Below are 18,972 nucleotides of genomic sequence, written 5' to 3' on the forward strand. Positions count from 1 at the left end.
AGAATTTCAGGCCATCTGATTGTCATCAGTTCAGAGAGTGATTACCTGACAATTATGTGGAGTTCCCCCAATTTGCTAACTTTTTCATTCCATTTGTAAATTATCATTGCTTATTTTACATCACAATCATCGGGCCTTTTGTCCTTAGAAAGATTTGAAGTTGCGAGAAAAAGCACTGATTACTTATTGTAGATTGTGAAATTTGTTTTGCCTCTTTTGTCCTTGGCAAAATGTAGGTGAGATGTTCTCAGAAATAAGTCAGCGTGCAAGACATTGTGAGCACGAAGGACATGATGAAGGACGCAGGGAAAGGGTGTAGCTAGATTTCTTGTAATAGTTGGTTCTAGAGCTAGTTTTCTTGTACAAGGACACAGATACCAATGTTAATCAACAGTAGTCTTTCTGAGTATTCCACTCTGGTTTAGTGATAACTCTGGTTTGTTTTGTGTTTTAAAAGCCATGCAATTAGTCGCATTAGCACCTTCCTGAGATGGTTGATTTGGGTCCAGTGATTGTATTGAAATAATCAACACCTTTTCACAAATGTAATAAATTGTTAGCATTTTGGTGTAACTCCATATAACTGTCAGGTGATTGTGCTCTGAACTGGTGAAACTGTTTCATAACATTCATTGCGCCTTTGTCCTTAGCAAGATTCAAAGTTGTGAGAAAAAGCACTGATCACTTGTTATATATTGAGAAATTTGTGTTGCTTCTTTTGTCCTTGGCAAATAGAGGTGAGAAGTTTTCAGAAATTCACCTTAACATGATATTGTATCATACCAGTTTCAACTTTGTAGTTTCAGCTCTGGATGTGACTTAAAAAAATAGTGCTTTTTATTCATTATTTGTATTTATTAGAATAAAAATTTTACAATTTGTTGTCATTTGGTTAGCTTAAGTGTATTGCATAACATTACAGGATTGGAGCTGCAAAAGAAATAAAATTATAAGTTCTCATTTCAAGCCAAATGCTTTGCATGGACAGGCATTGTATCTGCGTTCCTGTTGGGAGTCAACAGTCTAAGAAATAATTTCTTTGACTGGCTGGCACTCCAGTGAAACTCTCCCTAAAGAATACTGTGAGTTTTGCCTTGCAATTTTGGATGAAGAATGCCCAAAACATTTATGCTCCACTCCTGAATTGGTTATGAATAGATGTTTTTTATGGCTTTGCCATAGGCCTTGTTATTTCAGTGATCTGCCAATTTTTTTGTATTGCCAGGGACAATGTCACAACCTGTCTGGATACTCCAGGAGTGATGTCCAAGCCATGGGTGTCTACACCAACTTTTAGTATATATTGCCTGGGATGATATCACAACCTGTCTGGATACTCCAGGAGTGATGTCCAAGCCATGGGTGTCTACACCAACTTTTAATCTATGTTGCCAGGGACAATGTCACTACCTGTCTGGATACTCCAGTAGTGATGTCCAAGCCATGGGTGTCTACACCAACCTGGGGCTATGTCACAACCAGTGATGGTACTGCAGCAGTGAAGCCTTGCATGCAGATAGTGACATCGCAGCTACGAGTGGTTGCTGAAATAGTCCATGCCAAGAGAGCAATGGTGCGTCAGACAGTCTGTGCTGCCACCTGTTATATCAATTTTAACTACCGGGTATCATATATCAGTGAGCAATTTATGAAAACAGTTTAAATTCACATCGAGCCATTATTTGATATGGGAAGGCACATGTCTTGTCAGTCTCCCTGTAGAGACCATGTCACAACCAATCTGATGGCAGTAGCTACTGCAATGTCCCAGATTTGAGGGTCGAGGAGGCCTCATCGATTTACCTGAGAATACCGAGAGCGCTGGTATTCCTTGGCTCGAGGACCGGACACCTGAAGCTAACGCCCCCGAAATCGAATTCATGACAAGTGAATTGCCAGCCTCTGTAATGAGTGAATGGAGGTGACTGGTGAAAGAGTCGAAGTTCGCGCCACGCCTGTATTGTGTAAGTCCTTGGGCAAGTCACTTACAAGGATATCCGAATCTTGGAAGGCAACTTCCGGGATGACCAAAACCAAGTGAAGGGTGAAACTACGATGTCCTTAATAGAGGTTCTACTGCAGTACCATTTCATACTTCAGATGAGCGAAACACATCATCACACATCATCCATATCTCAGATCTCTCTGCTGTCCGAAATAACAAAACTACAAAATATTTACCCTTTGATAATAGAAATACTTTATTGATTACTTGAATTGTGGAAATTACATCCAATGCAAGATATTGAGCAATGCTTGTCACCATCAATCAACTGGTCGGTTCCTTATTGCGAGGCAGTCGAAGAAGTTGAAGGCCAGTCCCAGATAAAACTACCACGTCTTCATCGCTGCAATAGATAATGCAAGACAATTATGAATAATATCATTAACTACTGTGATATAATATAATTCATCTTTTAGAAATGTTTGTAAAGTGCTAAATAAAGTGGCACAAAAATTTGGTGATTCACAGTACGTTACAACAGTATTTACATGTGGAACATATAGAGAGGATAAAAAAACACAACTTGCCTGTAGCGCCAGTGATCACATGAAGAGATATCTGCCACGTCCACAAACTTGACTTCACAGATTTCCAGAGTCTGAAAAAATAACGGATTTAAAATGAAATGGCCAGGGCCATTGTGCTCACCTCATGTGGAGGAAAGATGGATAAAGAGCATGGTATTGTGTCATGTAGTGTTAGGTTTGATGTAGGTCCAAGCAATTACAATTTCCCCAAAATGGCCAATTTACAGTACATTCGACCTATGTGACCTTGAAAAGTAGGTCAAATCAAAGAAGACCCAGGTGACACATTGAATGGTTGTTAGAACTAGATGTACCTATGATATAAAATTGGTGCCAATCGGGCAAGTCATTACTAGAAATAATGGCATTTTGAAGAATTTAGGATTTGGCCCCCTCCCTGGAGGCCAAACGGCAAATCAGATCGCACCAAACTTCGGTACCTGCGATCACCTGACCAAGGGGTACATGTGTACTTAATTTGTGATCAATAGTCATTGCAGTTAAGAAACGTGCCATAGTTACGGCCTGACGGCGAATTTACGCCATTTGACCTCTGTGACCTTGACAAGAAGGTCAAATTAAAAACCTGTGTGACATATACTGTATGGTGGTTAGATGTACCCATGATATCAAATTGGTGGCAATCGGGCAAGAAGTTAAGGAATAATCACATTTTTAAGGTTTTTGGATTTTGCCACCTGGTGGTCAAGTGGTGAATCATATTGGACCAAACTTCGGTCCCTGAGATCACCTGACTAAGGGGTAAATGTGTACCAAATTTGGTATCAATAGTCATTGCAGTTTAGAAACGTGCCATCGTTACATCCCAATGGCCAATTTACACCATTTGACCTCTGTGACCTTGAAAAGGAGGTCAAATCAAAAACCCGGAGGATATATGATGCACCTTTGCTAGAAGTACCTACCATATTTTTTTCAAAATTTCCCGACTACTATTAAGGGAGATATTGCATATTTTCACTTTTAACGTTTGGCCCCCTGGTGGCCAAACCATGAAACGAATCGGACCGAAACTTGGTCTCCAAGGTGTCATTACATAAGGGTACATGTGTACCAAGTTTCAACTCAATAGCTCTAACAGTTACGAAACGTGCCCTGCTAACGGACGACGGACGACGACGGACGACGACGACGACGACGACGACGACGACGACGACGACGGACGACGGACGCCACGGTATGGGATAAGCTCACCTCTGCTAAGAGGTGAGCTAAAAATGGAAGAGACAACCGCACGAGCCATCCTTGCAAGAGCGCACCGTTGCCTGATGCAACAGAACCCCCCTAAGCGGACACCCCTGTGATAGATGGCGACACTGTCTATCTTCTCTGTCAGCAAATTTAAAAAGAAATTGTGCTACCTAATCATTTGCTGCTTGAGCACCACAGTGAGATGTTCTCATAGTACATATATCATGCATGGTACCATGAACTAGAAGGGACCAGAATCAGTTAACACTTGAACCCAGGGTTTCAAGAGCTGGGCTTTATGTCCTGTCTAATCTCAGCCCATCACTTTTTAAACTTTTGATAAGTTTTTTGTTGCCAATACCTTATTTTCAAAAGACCACTTCCAGCTAACCGCCCTTTGATCGATGGAGATGGTCATCAACTGTTCCCCTATGAATCTGATCCCTGTGATCTGCGTGGCGTGGGCAGATGCCTGGCGTATCTCTCTCCGAGCAGCCACAGCACTTGGCGAATCTGTTATGCAGAACTCTGTCAGGACAAGAGCATTGTCGTCACCACCGCTGGCCAACAGGTAGACATCATCTAAAACAAATATAGAATTGTTAAAATCTTTAATCTCCTGAGCCATTTGTTTTATTTCTCAACAATGCCAGTGTGAAAACAGATAAGCAAATACCTTAAAGACTGAGACTGTCAGAGACAATGGTGATCTTACCAGTGAGTTTCCGGACAGCCAATGCGTTCACACCAGACTGGTGGGCTTCGATGACGCAGGAAGGCTCCACGAATACTTCCACGGATTCTGAACGGATGCATCCAGCTGCAGCAACATCCGTATCCCCGGCTGCATCATAGATTTCCTCAGCGTCACTGACATCACTGCCTGTAACTTTATCTTGAACACCAGCAGCTGCCACAGTTTTTGTAATGTCCCAAAAAGCTATTCTGCCATCCGTACCAGCAGACAACAGCAAAACTTTCCGTGAGGGCAGCTCTCCTGTTATCAAATGTTCAACACAGAGTAAACAATGATCGTGAAACTCGGTCTCCCCAAGAAGTTTAAATTGGTTCAATCCTACACAGTACTTGAACAACCGCAAGAATCCATCCGAGCAAGCTGCACTGATAAAATGTATTTTGTCGTCATAGTCGGGATGTATTTCATTGGCACAGAAACATGACAGGGCCATAAATCGCGTCTCCAAACTTGGATCGTATTCAAATTTCTTCCACGGTTTGCTGGCTTTTTTGCTTTTGTACTGTAGCATGTGGGTGCTGAGGAGTTCATGACTGCATGTGATGGATTGGCTATCGAGAATGCACATGAAAGATTGGACATCAGGACTGCACGTGTCAGATTGGGCATCAGGACTGCACGTGATGGATTGGATGTCAGAATCAACCATCTGATTCAGAGAATTACAAACTGCTTTTGCATCTTGTAACACGTCTGTTTTATCAAGTGAAATTTCACCAGCACCGGAATTAGCACGACCAAGTTTCAAATCTCGCAACGGTTCATCAACACAATCTTGTTTAGCACCATTACCACCCCTGAATCTTTCCACGCAATCGGGAATTTTCAACGTCAACCGCCAAGATTTTAACTGGGCTCTTCCTCCTGCCGAGAAAAGAATGAATTCAGACACGTTGCCTGTAGTTTTGGGAGATGAGAGTGCCAGACAACGAACGTTAGAGAGATGACCCTGTAGGGTCTTCAGGGGGTGAAGTGTGACATTCCCTTCCTCATTATCTGAGCTGGCATTAAGGATATGATCAACTTAAAGTTGAGTATCAAATGGAACATGAAAGAAACCTTCTTGTTTTCTTTAACACGATGGTTACTTCTACAGCAAGTGGTTGAGAGAATATTTCTTCATGACTTCAGATATCGCAATAGCTTTTCGTCAATGTTGATAACAATATCAAATGAAGGATTTGTGAACTCTGCTGCAATCTTTTACAAATTAATTTCACATTAGAATTTTCGGACCCCAATCTGCCCCTACATGAAAAAACATGTTCATTCATGACTCAAGGTGTTTAAAAATTCAGGGACTCTTTTTGGTATCTTAGAAATTTCGCAATACGACCCTTCAGATTCCTTGCACACTAACCTCCATCGAGCCAAGAACCAACACAAAAAGGATACATTCTACAGCTACAATATTGACGTCAGTGTCTTCGCTACTTGTACACAGAACATGGACGTTGCCTGTGGTCAGGATGTGTTTGACATCTGTCAGTTCTCGCCCATGTAATGGTGGCTGAAATACGAAACATAGAATTACATAATGATGTAAATAAACATCGAAATTTTTAGCCAGGAGTGATTTTTGGAAGGGAATAATTGGTTACCTACGCACGAACAGGGAACGAGATGCACCAAATGACATTGAAACGTTGTGGCATTGTGATGATGGGAACAGCCAGTCCTGGCCCTCAAAATCATGGCATTTTCTAACTTTCCTTCATGTTAATGTTACTTTATAAAGCAAGAGCTCTTGATGGGAGCGTCTCATTATAAGTTTTGTCATTTTGGAAGTCATAACAAAGTCGATTTATAGGATGAATTTCTGACCCCTCAACAAACCTTTATGATTTGTTGATTTGACCGCAACTCCCCCTGGTGTAGAACAATGTCACCCTTCTTGATGTAAACAAATACTGCCTGGTTGTCATGGTAACAGAAGTCCCAGTCCCTGTGTCCGCCTCCGCACTCAATCTCCAACATCTTCTGATTGGTGTTCAGGCTCCAAAGTTCAAAGTTCACCTGGAATAATTGGTGAACATCTATAACATGTATTAGTGCTCTAACAATCAAGTTCTCCTCTTTGGCCTTACTATGGAGGGTATATTTGCCATGTCAGCTTTAAATTCATCCCAACCTCGAGGCGACAAACAATATGATGATATGACGTCTATTCACACTCGGTCTAAATTTACACTTGGTCTAAGATGATTAATTATTAAATCCTTCAGAGAAATGGTTGGTTTTCATGGGCAACTTTTTATGTCTAAAACAATGGGATTACAACCGCATTCAACCAACCGCTAGATTAGCAACGTAAATAAAGGTGTTAAAAGGGCTCAAAGGGTTAATACACGCAATATCAGCTGTCACAAATGTATGTGCTCATGGGCCTTGTAACAATCGGGGTATGTGTTTTTGTGAGTCCCATCCTAGGCCTATATGTACACAGAGGGATGAAGCCTAAAAGAGTTTTATTGATTTGATCGACACTTAAAGGCCTGGGTTCACACCGAGGGTATAGGCCAGGAAAAGCGCATTATTCTCGACACAATAATTGCTCATGTGATTTGTTTAGTTGTTGAAAGAATTTAACGAACGACCCGGCATGGTCGATCATGGTGCTCCGTCATTACAGCTCGAGTTCCACATAAGTACTGCAGTAATTAGGCCCTAGTTATGTGTCTACTCCCACACAATAGTGCCTGGTTAAAACAAGAATGTCAAAGGCCCTTAGTACATATGGATTCGGCTTGTGAACATGGATACACCACAAGAGTTTATATCAACTCTCATTTATTTAGGACTTGACCGGAAAAAGACGGATATTTACTCAGAGGATGATGGGATGAGAAGGCTGTGAGATGGATTACAAAGCACACAATAACTGGACCACACTAGGATAGGCCTACTTCAGCTGAGGAGCAGGCCTAAACCTTCAGGCTTCAGTGCCGAGAATAGGACTCAAAGCCAAAGGACTCATAGGACAGACGGGCGATGTCTGCAACTGGATAGATTACAAATGAGACAACTGCACCACGGGATATTTCAGCTAAAGAGCAGGCCTACTGGCTTCAGTGCTGGGAACAGGAGCTCATGGGACAGGTTGAAGAGACTGTAAGTGCATCAGATAGATAACATACTAGACAAGTTGATGACATTTGCACCAAGAAGGCCTACAACCAGGTTTCAGTGCTGAGAATAGCGGCTCATAGGACAGGATAAGGAGACTCTGAGTGCAATCAGATAGATAACAAACTAGACAAGTTGATGACATTTGCGCCAAGAAGGCCTAAAACCAGGCTTCAGTGCTGAGAATAGGGGCTCATAGGACAGGATAAGGAGACTCTGAGTGCAATCAGATAAGTAACAAACTGGACAACTGGACCACATTAGAACTTTTGAGGCAAGATGCAGGCTGAGAATAGGAGCTCTTAGGACAAGAGGAGAGACTGTTACAATTGATAACAAAAAAACTAGACAACTAGACCACATTAGGACATTTCAGGAAAGAAGGCCAGAAGGAGACCTGCAGCTCTGCTCTTAGCTCAAAGAACAGGATGCCGTGACTGTAAAAAGTGCAATTGATAAAGCACAATTGAACAAAATTAGGACAGTTGCCAGCGGTATGCATACAATGTAGCACTATTAACTGAGATTTCAGCTTCTACAGCACATGTTTTGTATGTGAGTAGGATAAAATGTGGTCACTGCATATGGTCCAGATCACATTTGTTATCATAACCAAGTGAAGAGTTCTAGCAAGTTCATCAAAGTTTAACCCGAAGGAAACATTACTTCTGAAGGATATACGATTGGAAAGAAAGTGCAGTCACTAGAATTAGCCTGAGAATCCCACTGAAAATCTGGCACAACTTCCATTGAAGGATAGACTAGTGGTAGCCTAACGTTTATTCTAAAGGATATTAGTCGTGAAAAAGTCTTGCAGGAAGATCAGGAAGATAGCGTATTCTTGGAAAATAACTTTAGGAATCCCATTTGTGACATTCGTAAAAGTACTCTCCGAAGAAATCTAGCTACATTATTGCAGCATACTTTGATGGTAGCCTGACATTATTTTGTGAGGATTATCTGTGTGACTGGAAACATACTATAGGAAGTCATGTTGCAGTCACCAAAAATCAGTCAACAAAATGACAGAGTCGGAACTGGTGGGAACAATGGGGCCAAAGCCCTGCGAGAGAGGGTGTTCAGGGATAATAAACAGCTAGACAGGGGTGGGCCTGTCAGTGTCAAGACAATGGTTGTGTGGCGGTCGCGACAATCTGGTACTGCTAGCGAGGACAAAAGTACAAATCTTTCTAAGAGAAGGAGCATTTCGACGAGTGATCTTAGCAATGGAGGAAATGTGGAGCAAAGGGATAATGGGACGACTTTTCAACCAATGAGCATTTCGGGTCTGCGGCCAGTGTCGCCCCAAAGACAGGGTCAGGGTAGAAAAAGTAAGCCACATGGAACAAATCTGAACCAAAATTCTAGCTCGTCTTCTCAGGATGTACGACAAGCAGCTGGAGGTGATGTTAGCTTGAGCAACCTTGGGCCCAGGAGGAAACAGGACAAGAGAAATGATAACAGATCTCACCGGGCTAATCTTTCTAAGGCTGGCAGTGCCTCAACCTGTGACTTAAGGGAAGTCGGTACGAAAGATACAATTATGTCACCAGGGACTCGGGCTCACCAGGGACGGAAAAATACAAATCTTCAAAAGGCAGGCCTCAGTGCTTCGATGTGCGACCTCAGCAAAGGAGTGGCGTACGATTCAAGGTCGCCGCAAAAAGCAAGGAAACCACGGAAACGGAGGCAAAGTGGGTCAAGGTCACGAGAAATTAGCATAACGGGACAGAAGGAGATGAGGAATGGAGGAGGTAATGGACGGAGTAACCTTATCAAAGTCGTAAGTTCTTCTTCATTTGACTTGAGGCATGCGGGTTTTGATGACTCGGGTCGGCCTGCGCGGCCAGAATCGTTCCTACTTGCACCAAGGACGCGATATGATTCGTATAGCGATGCGCTCAAATATGGCAGCCAATCAAATCTGTCGCAGATGCGTAGTGTGTCTTCTCTTGATATCTGGGACGTTGAGCAGCACGACTCGACGAGCACGGATCAAATTGACCTCGGGAACGATTTTAAGGGGCAGGGTGAAAGACTTGGATCTCCAAACAATGGTGAAAAGACAAAACTAGTGCTAGGCACGGACTCGAAACAGGGAGGTTATCAGGGTGAAGGTGCTCTAAGAACTGGCTCCGAGTCGACGGGTAGTAAGGGAAACCGCTATCATAAGAGACGAACGAATTCTGAACGTCATCCTCGCGATAGGCAATCAACGCAGACCTCACAGAACAAGAGCACTGGGCATGTGAAAAGGAAACTGCACCTCACAGATTTGCAGCTGGAAGGAGGAATGCCTTCAGCTGATCAAGTCACTGTCACCCAAAATGGCAATGGCACTTCGCCAGTTCCATCAAGTAATGATTCTGAAGAATCTTTTCGAGAGGAAACAAGATGGTCCTACTCCAAAGGGGACATCGTTTTCCCAAGTCACCAAGACTCTTCAAAACTTTTGTCCAACTTCAGGATCGACGTGGAAGATCATCATTCACAGACGGAACACCCAAATTATTCAATCCAGGATGAGGCTATGGCACGTGCCATTGAATACATTCACCTCGCGGATAAAAACAATCTTTCATCTTCGACCGATATTGATTTGAGTGAAAAGGTTCGGCGGGAAATCCGGGACATAAAATGTCAAATGAAATTATCGGCGATACCAACGACTTCCAAGATCGGCAACAAATCTGCTGCAATCGAGAATAATTTAGACTCCATGATAAGGGCGTCAGACATTCTGAAAGACTCCATGGAGAGTCAGCGAACGGATATGGAAGAATTTCGCAACGGTGCGAAAAGCATGATTGAAAACCTCGACGATACTGACAGCATGCTCGCAAAAATGGAGGCGCGATTCGGCGATATGAAACGGAAGAATCTAAGACACGAGTTGACGTTGATGAAAAATAATATTCTGATTCTCGGGATGCGTGAAGATGACAATGAATGTCCTGATGAGACCGTTAGAACGTTTTTCAAGAAACGTCTTGGGGTTGAAGCAGGTCCGCTCCTGAAGACATGTCGCTTAGGATTTCCGCGGCCCGGAGTTGATCGGGCTATTAGGGTCATCTTCCCCTCTTACAAGGAAAAGGAATTAATCAAGAGAGCTAAATATAGATTAAAGGGGACGCATTTTATCGTTTGTGACGAGTATCCGGCGGAAATTGAGATGCATCGTAAGAAGTTGTATCCGGTGCTGCGGGAGGCGAGGAGGGATGGTAAGACGACGAAGCTTAAGGTGGATACGTTGTTCATTGATGGGGAGGTATACAGGGGTGTAGGGCCCGGGCCTCTTGGTTACAAACAAGGTCCGGATGTACTGACGCTTACTGGAGAGAGTTGGTCAGATAGTGAGGTATAGCGTGACATTTTTCATAGGTTGGGAGGTATACAGGGGTGTAGGGCCCGGGCCTCTTGGTTACAAACAAGGTCCGGACGTACTGACACTCACAGAAGATAGTTGTTCAGAAACTGAAATACTACAGATAGTTTTGTCATGATGCCATGAGATATTCAATGATTTCATGACATGGTGTGATGTCGCTCTGTTGGGCGGACGTCTTGATAATGCGCTTCTACCTGGTGGGTGGGGAATGGGCCGAGTGTCTTTATGAGAACTCATCTCTGTCAAAAGTATATGATCATTGATAAATTGTATTCATGCATCCTCTTTGGGGGATCAAACTGAGTGCTTAGCTCTTTTGTTGCAGTTGACGTGCATAGCATGCCATGACACAATGTCATGTCCTCTGAGGAATCTTGGGGAACATTAGTTTGACCCAAATACCACAGATGGCAACGCTTTTGAATACGATCTAAGCACTCTGAAAGATGTCGCCACTGGTCAGCACTGTCAGCCACAGCACTGAGCACTGCTGGCCAGAAATGACTCCCACAGCAAAAGGTCTAAGTTCTAGCACAAAAGAAGTTCATTGCTGAGAAGAAATTCCACACAATTGTCTGTGAATATTTACCTATCTCTCTTGGTTTGTTCAATTTTCTCTTTTTCATCATCTGTATTTTTCATGTTGGTACTGGTACTGGGCCTACCTGGCCATTACATGTGACCTACTCTGTCAAAAGTACACAGGGGCTCTCACGTAAAAGACAGACATTGGGTGATATGAATAAAGACTAGCAAATGCTTTTACTCTGGTTTTGTACAGGAAGGCCTAGTGTAAATGTACATGGAGATTTAGATAAAAGCATTTGCTAGTCTTTATTCATATCACCCATTGAGCTATTATCGTCAGTCGATTTTTAAACAAGTAATTATCAAGAAGAAAGGTTTTCTCATCCAGTTTTTCTTCCTATTCTCGATACGCAACAAGCACCAGCTATACTTCGCACAAAGCAGGTCACATAAACAGTAGAACCTCCTTTAGCAGACACCTCTCTATTAAGGACACCCTCTCTATTAAGGACACCTTCTCTATTAAGGACACTAGTTTTGGTCCCAAATTTGGTCTTTCCATTCATTTGACCTCTCTAAGCAGGACACCTCTTTATTAAGGACAGCACTTGTCCGTCCTGTAGGTGTCCTTAATAGAGAGGTTCTACTGTATATTCTCAAACTGACTTGGGATACTATATGTTAAAATGTGAGGGTTTACAGATCAAAGGTCAGCTGTTTGATCAATTGTGTGTCAATTTTTCTTGCTGAAATAAAATATTGATCACAGAAACTTGGATCTTTCCTTTGTGTTATTTTCCGATTTTACCTCTGAGCTGATATCCCGAGCAACATGGCTCTGTAGCACTTCCTGGCACCATCTGAGACAAGACCACTAATGAATATTCATAGGTTGGAGGGTCGCGGCCTATCAATTAGACGAGTGCATGTTTTTAACTCTCAAGTACATATTTGGAGAGGTATTGAAAAAATATTTGTTGTGGCAAGTCTACAGATATAAAGAAATTATTTGATGAAAAAATTAATTTCGAATTTTGCTAATTGGGTAATAGGGGGCGTGTTTTGAGTTTTTTCTGCCAGTTGGCTGAAAAGAGTGGAAATATCAAAGTCTGTCTAATTTGTCGATTATCAAAAAATTTCCGTGGTCAATCACCATTTTATTTTTCACCATTTACTTGCCCGACTGTCCGGAATAACATAATATTAATTTCAGATTCACAACACCACGCGTTCTTTGATGCGTCGCGGTCAAACATTGACAATTTAACTGCTAAAAGGCTTAAAAAATCAATTGTGGTCTTGTCTCATCTGCCATCAAACCATGCAAGTTATTTAGAAACTGCAACATTTATATTAAGTACACTGTACATGTAAGACGTTTGAGATCATCTCAAATATGTTTTGCAGAAAACTGCATACTTACAGTGTGAAATCCGAGCGCAAATGTGTCATTGTCTGTGAAGAGCAACTGACAGAGCCACTCAAATCCTTTGGCAACCTGCAACAGAAGAAGACATGGTTAAATGGTTAAATGATCTGTTATGGTCGAAGGCATTACCTGTTGGCCTATGCCTATAGAAGTGCGGGGACACTCTGGGAGAGTATTCCTCCTTCAAGCCTTTTTTGTGTGCCACTTCAGTTAGGCACCAATTATTGGCCCCATGACTCTGACTTCAGATAGAGGTAGAGTCCACGCAAGCTTCTCTTGTTTCTCACTTGGTGGGGTCTTTTGCTAGACACCAGATACAAGGAACCTCGTTTTTTTAATCTCATGCTAACGCCTCGTAACAGCCAGGAATTTTTTTCCATGAAAGCTAGGGTGATTCATCCAGAAATACAATCCTGGGTTCTCCCCAAGATCAAACCCAGGCCCTATTGCGTGGTAGCCAGCAGTGTTAACCACTCATCTGTGTGGCTCTTCATATTGTACACAAAATGTACAGCAGATTTAATTGTATACAGAACCCTCTGTTTCATACAGAAAGTTTCCTGCTGCCAGAGGCGTCTGCTGAGGGGGCATTCCACTGTACCTTGTTGGCATTGAGTTGCTTCAGTTGACCATCCTCCAAGCTATACTGCACGTATTTACCATCTCTGCCACAACTGTATACATGGTCGTCATGGAAACAAACATGGCTGACGCCCGACTTCCCATGAACCTTGAGGAATGTTTTGGACGGGGACGATGACGAATCGGAAAGGTCGTACACATGGAGCGTCCCACCGCGATCGCCACAGACGAGTAGTTCCTCTTCTGGAAGGAGGATGGCGCTAGTTACCCATCGCTGTTTGCAGTACGGCAGTGTGAAATCATGGAAAAGCTTCACCAGGGTCCCCATGTGACCATCTTCTACCAATAGTTCATATATTACCTAGAAAACACAAAATATAGGGAAAAATCATCCAATGAGCTATTCGTTCCAAAACGTATGTCTTTTCACCCAGGTATGAATTTTTAGCTATTCAGATAAACATCACACAAATTACAGGATTAAACAAATACCTCTACTTCAAACTAGCAATGACCAATTTTCAATCAAGAAATACAAAGTTTAACGCAGCTCCGACAGACAATGCTCTGAATGGACGCTAGAGACAGCGTCAGGAAATTTTGAGTAATTGCGGGTAAAAAGAAAGTCCATGATTTACATTGCTTCGTGCGAACGCAGAACGGCGTCTGGCAGAACAGAACGAGTCGACTCACAATTTTTCCATCAGGTCCCGAGACCAGCACAGTATTACTTCCTCCATCCACCACTAACCATTCGATGCTGTGTATCTTCCCCTCAAACACTTGATGATCTACAGTCTTGCTGTCAGCTGTAAGAACAACAGGTTGTAAGTGGAACCACCCTTAGCGGACACTTCTCATTGAGGACACTTCTCATGACACTTCTCATTGACCCTCACCATTGAGGACACTGTATTTGGTCCCACATTAGTCATTTCCATTCAATTTGACCTCGGTAAACAGGACACCTCTCAATTAAGGCAAATTTGTCAGTCTGAATCAAATGCAAACTTTATAAAGAGCACGAAAATGTCAACTCTAATGCTTTAACCATTGCAGTGAACGCGCTATTAACTCTATCGCCAAGTGAAAATGAGCAATATCGCTATATTTTAGCGTCGCCAAAATTTCACCTGGAATTTGTATGTAGCCCATAGGTGGCACTGTTTTAAAAAGCCCGACACATTCAAAACAGTCAAGGCAAACATACTAGCACATTACTTCGAGAAGATTGAAAGCGACAAAGACACCTTAATTGATACCATAGTCACATGTGTTGGCAAAATCTCTCAGAACCCTTTCACACGCAAATGATGGTCATGGGCAAAAGGGTTAAAAAGAAATATGTCCAGGCTACCAGCAACTTACCTACAGATACTATTTTTATTCCTCCGCTGATGTTCCCAAGCGCAGCGTACGCTCCACAGGGACTTGGAGATAGGACACTATATGATCTGTAGGCTTCATCGACTAGGAGCTGTTTCCAGTTGCCTGTGATTATCGAGTATTGGAGCAGTGAGCCCTCATTGGTCAGGACAATGATAGCATCGTCGTTAAGGAGGCCGATGGTTCTGGGGAAGTCGCCCTTTAACTAGAGTAGGACATATTTTTCATTATATCAGAATGCCACGCAACAGGGACTCGTTCCAATCCAAACCAAATAAATGTATACCGTTCATTCAAAATTTGAAATTTGTAAATGAATTTGAAAATATCCGATTGTGTACATATGTACCGAATAAAAATTTCAACAGTGCCGTCATGTAGATGGATATACGCATACTGTATATGCAAGTTCCAGCTTAGTTGCATACATGATCACTGCACTACAGCATTGTGTATGATTGCATTTCTATTTTCCCGGACCACCAGTATTTACGAACGGCGTACCCCTTTAAAACACATCAATACTATATTGGACCACCAGTAATTACAAATGGCATACCCCTTTAAACAGATCAATACAGTATTGGGTATCTAAGGACAACTGAAACAATGCAGTACTTACCAAACTGGCCGGCAGCTGGAGGACATTGGAAGTGAAGGGGTTAACCTTGCCCTTTGCCTTCAGATCCCACAGCCGCACACTGCAGTCACCTCCTCCGGTTGCCTGGAATGAAAAGTATAGACATTCACCTCAGTAATATCAAATATGACCACATGTACACTTTAGCAGACTCGAATATTTTAAGTAAATCACCATCAATTGTTTTTAGAATATTGTTCGATTGCGCTGAAAGTGACAAGCCACCAAGAAATCACTTACAATGAGATTCTGCGATGGATGGACCCCCACACTCCAGATGCTCTTCCCTCGATGACCTTTGAACCTCTGTACGACTTGACCGGCGTAATCCCAGACGCATGTGGTAGAATCCTGCAGAGAAAATGAAATGTTGAAGGAGACAAGCTACAGTAGAACCTCTCTATTATGGACATCCTTGGGACTGACTGAGGCTGTCCTCAATAGAGAGGCATCCTGATTACAGAGGTCAGTTTGAATGGAAATGACAAATAATGGGCCAACACAGGTGTCCTTATTAAAGAGGGTGTCCTGTTTTATTTCAAACAACAATTTTTTGGTAACTTTATCCACAAAGTGGGTATGAGTCTGTGGCTGCGGCCAGTTTCAGTCCAATTTCACTGCGCGTTCACAGTGTATAATGTACAGTCACTAATACAATATGGAAGCTAATACTGGCAGAGAGAATATGCTTGAATACCATGTCTGCTTTGGAGTTTGCTAAACTAGTCCTCTTCCCTAATATTTTCATGAGGAATCCTATGAAATTCAGAACCAATTATATTTCAAAGAAATCTCACCTCCCCTATTGTTATGAATAAGCGGTCCAACAATTGCACATTCCAAACTCTTGCAGTATGTCCATATAACCTGTAGACCTTGGTGAATTCCATTTCAGACCAGTCGGCAAGTTTGAACTCTTTCGTCTCTTGTCCGACGACTGCATTTGGTGAAGCCAGTTTCCACAGTTGCAGGCTGCGGTCGTCTGATACAGAGCAGAGATACTGGAGGGATGGATGGTAGGCGATGGAAAAGATCACACCCTGCCAAGTGAGAAATATTGTAAGATTGGATTTGGATAATGTCAATAGCATTCCGCAAAGTTACTATTAATAGCTCACAAGGTCATTTGCATAAGATATTGATGACGTTTTAGTCACGTGACAGTCGGACATCGACACTTATTTCTACGCATTTGAGCTTATTTCAAAGTCAATTATCTTTGACCCTGCATTGTTTTTAGCATGAATGATACCATAGAGTCAAAGAAAGTAATATTCAGAACAATTATGTAGTATTTCCAACACTCGGACATGTGCCAGATTGAATCTAACTGCCCTAGTTAGAAAGCCTGAATCCATTACGAAACCGCATGTTTGTCCGACATTGCTTGTAATTCAGCAATGGGGAAATAGAGGGCAGCAGCTGCAGTGACGTCATCTTCGCGGAATGCTATTGACTCGATTATTATTTTAAGAATTGTAAAAACCAGGACAAAGTTACATCCAATCACATACCTGGTGTCCACCAAGCCGATATAAAACTTTCGAGAAACCTTCCTTCTTTTGCCCACAAACAGCCCAGATCACCACTTGGTTGAAGACAGTTCCAGCAGCCAACACCAGATCAGCCCAACACGTACCTAGAAACCTCGCACAATATCTGATGGTGGTCAAGGAAAAGAAAGGTGGATTCGCAAAACGGGCACAATATAAGGTAGGGTGGTACAATTAAATTGCAGGTAGCAGCAAATTAAATCGTTTTACGGGACACTTTAAGTAACTGATGTGTGAAAATGATCTCGGCTTCTGATGAAAATAAAGGATACAGAATACATATCTCTTCACACTGAACACTCTCCAGCACCGTCCTTGTCCTCCAGTCATACAGCTGTACACAGTTGTGGCCCTGGGCAACTGCCAGGGTCGACTCAGCCTTGGAGGTTACCCAGGCAACATCCCAGATCCAGTCATCAAACCTCGTAGGCTCTTGAACCAGTTGTAAGCTAAAATGAAATGGTGATGTCATTGGCACTCTGAACACTGTTGTGGGCGAGGTCAACCATTATGTCGTTACATTTGTTTATTTAAACCCACACCGAGGTCAACCATTATGTCATCAATGGGGGTTTCGTACCAAAGACAAGGCAAAGTTTGTGTCGATTCTTTTGGAATTCATCCGAGGACCCTTGCCCAGCTGCTTACCTTGATCTAGCCTCTTCAAAAGACGCTATCCTGAGAAATTTCTGACCAAACAGGCAGAAGAGTGCTGAACCCTTTGACGCTGCACCGGGTCTCATTCCATGGATCTTTGAACCAGGGAGGCATTTTGAGCTCGATAGATGTTTATTTGTCTTAAGGTCAAACAGATGAAGCCACGGACCAATCCCTGCAGAAAAATCGAAAACCTTTCAAGGGATACGTTGCATATTCAATCGAATGATTTAGGCCTTTTTAATGAGCGAGATATAACACTTTTTGTGTTTTCTGTTTTAGCCACTTGGTGGCGAAATCCCGAATCTAACCAGACTGAAATTTGGTCTCCCTGGGGAACATTATGTACCCAGTTTCAAAACGATAGCTCCAGTAGTTACAAAACGTGCTTTGCTAACAGACACCGCCAAAAATGGATGTGCACCAGAGGTGAACTAAAAACATACCGGCCAAAAGGTGGTTCTCTGTGAACTCTAATGCTGTCACTGGTCCAATCAGGGGTAGTGCCTTCATCGCCTTTAGACTCGCTAGTACTGTTGGGCGAAAACAGCCAGACTCACTCAGTCACTGGTAACGTTTGGTGCTTCAAATTTCACCCGAGGCTCCTTCTACAAATGTAGGTGAAAAAGACATTAATGCCGAGAGTGTAGGCCTACTACACGACTGGGACTTCACAGTATAGGCCTACCCCTGGCCGCCCATACGACGGTATGGTAGTCGGTGGTGTATAAAATATTTTGTTGGCAAATTGACAATGCCATGCAACTACACTGGTACAAACATCACAGCATTATTCCAATCAAATGCATGGATCTAGAGCCGAAGTTAATTTGGCAAAAACTGACATTCGAGTTGCCAACCTCACCGGGTTCTTTCCATTCCACATTTTGCACTTAACCACCACACCACCACACCACCACGTGCTTATCATCATCATCAGTCCAAATATTGGCCTGGATATTAAAAATCCAGCAATGAATACAAAAATTTATGCTCTAGATATATTCCCGACTATTGGGTTCGCCTCCTCGATGCACGTTTACGAATAACATATTCAGAAAACTCTTCAAATTCCTTTTTTTATCGTCAAAATCATCTATTCTGAAAATCTGGAAGCCATGTTGGATTGGGTTGGTTAAAAATGATAAGAAGAAATGGCATTGGCACTGGAGCTGGCTCATG

The 18,972-nt window shown here is 42.6% G+C and overlaps 1 protein-coding gene across 1 annotated transcript; it reads right to left on the reverse strand.

Moving 5' to 3' along the window:
• Positions 1–2,186: 2,186 nt before the first annotated feature.
• On the reverse strand, positions 2,187–18,911 carry LOC135489134 (tRNA (34-2'-O)-methyltransferase regulator WDR6-like). Its single transcript, XM_064774332.1, has 18 exons — positions 18,803–18,911; positions 18,237–18,398; positions 17,782–17,965; positions 17,406–17,582; positions 17,095–17,239; positions 16,378–16,620; positions 15,821–15,931; positions 15,563–15,664; positions 14,923–15,145; positions 14,248–14,363; positions 13,574–13,915; positions 12,967–13,041; positions 6,338–6,517; positions 5,897–6,011; positions 4,460–5,497; positions 4,106–4,326; positions 2,533–2,603; positions 2,187–2,348 (listed from the first exon to the last, which is right to left on the reverse strand). The coding sequence occupies exons 2-18, from the start codon at positions 18,301–18,303 to the stop codon at positions 2,270–2,272; spliced, it is 3,489 nt and encodes a 1,162-aa protein (XP_064630402.1). The 5' UTR covers positions 18,304–18,398; positions 18,803–18,911; the 3' UTR covers positions 2,187–2,269.
• Between the last annotated feature and the right edge of the window lie 61 nt (positions 18,912–18,972).

This window comes from Lineus longissimus, chromosome 6 (assembly GCF_910592395.1).
Source record: "Lineus longissimus chromosome 6, tnLinLong1.2, whole genome shotgun sequence".
Lineage (NCBI taxonomy): Eukaryota > Metazoa > Nemertea > Pilidiophora > Heteronemertea > Lineidae > Lineus > Lineus longissimus.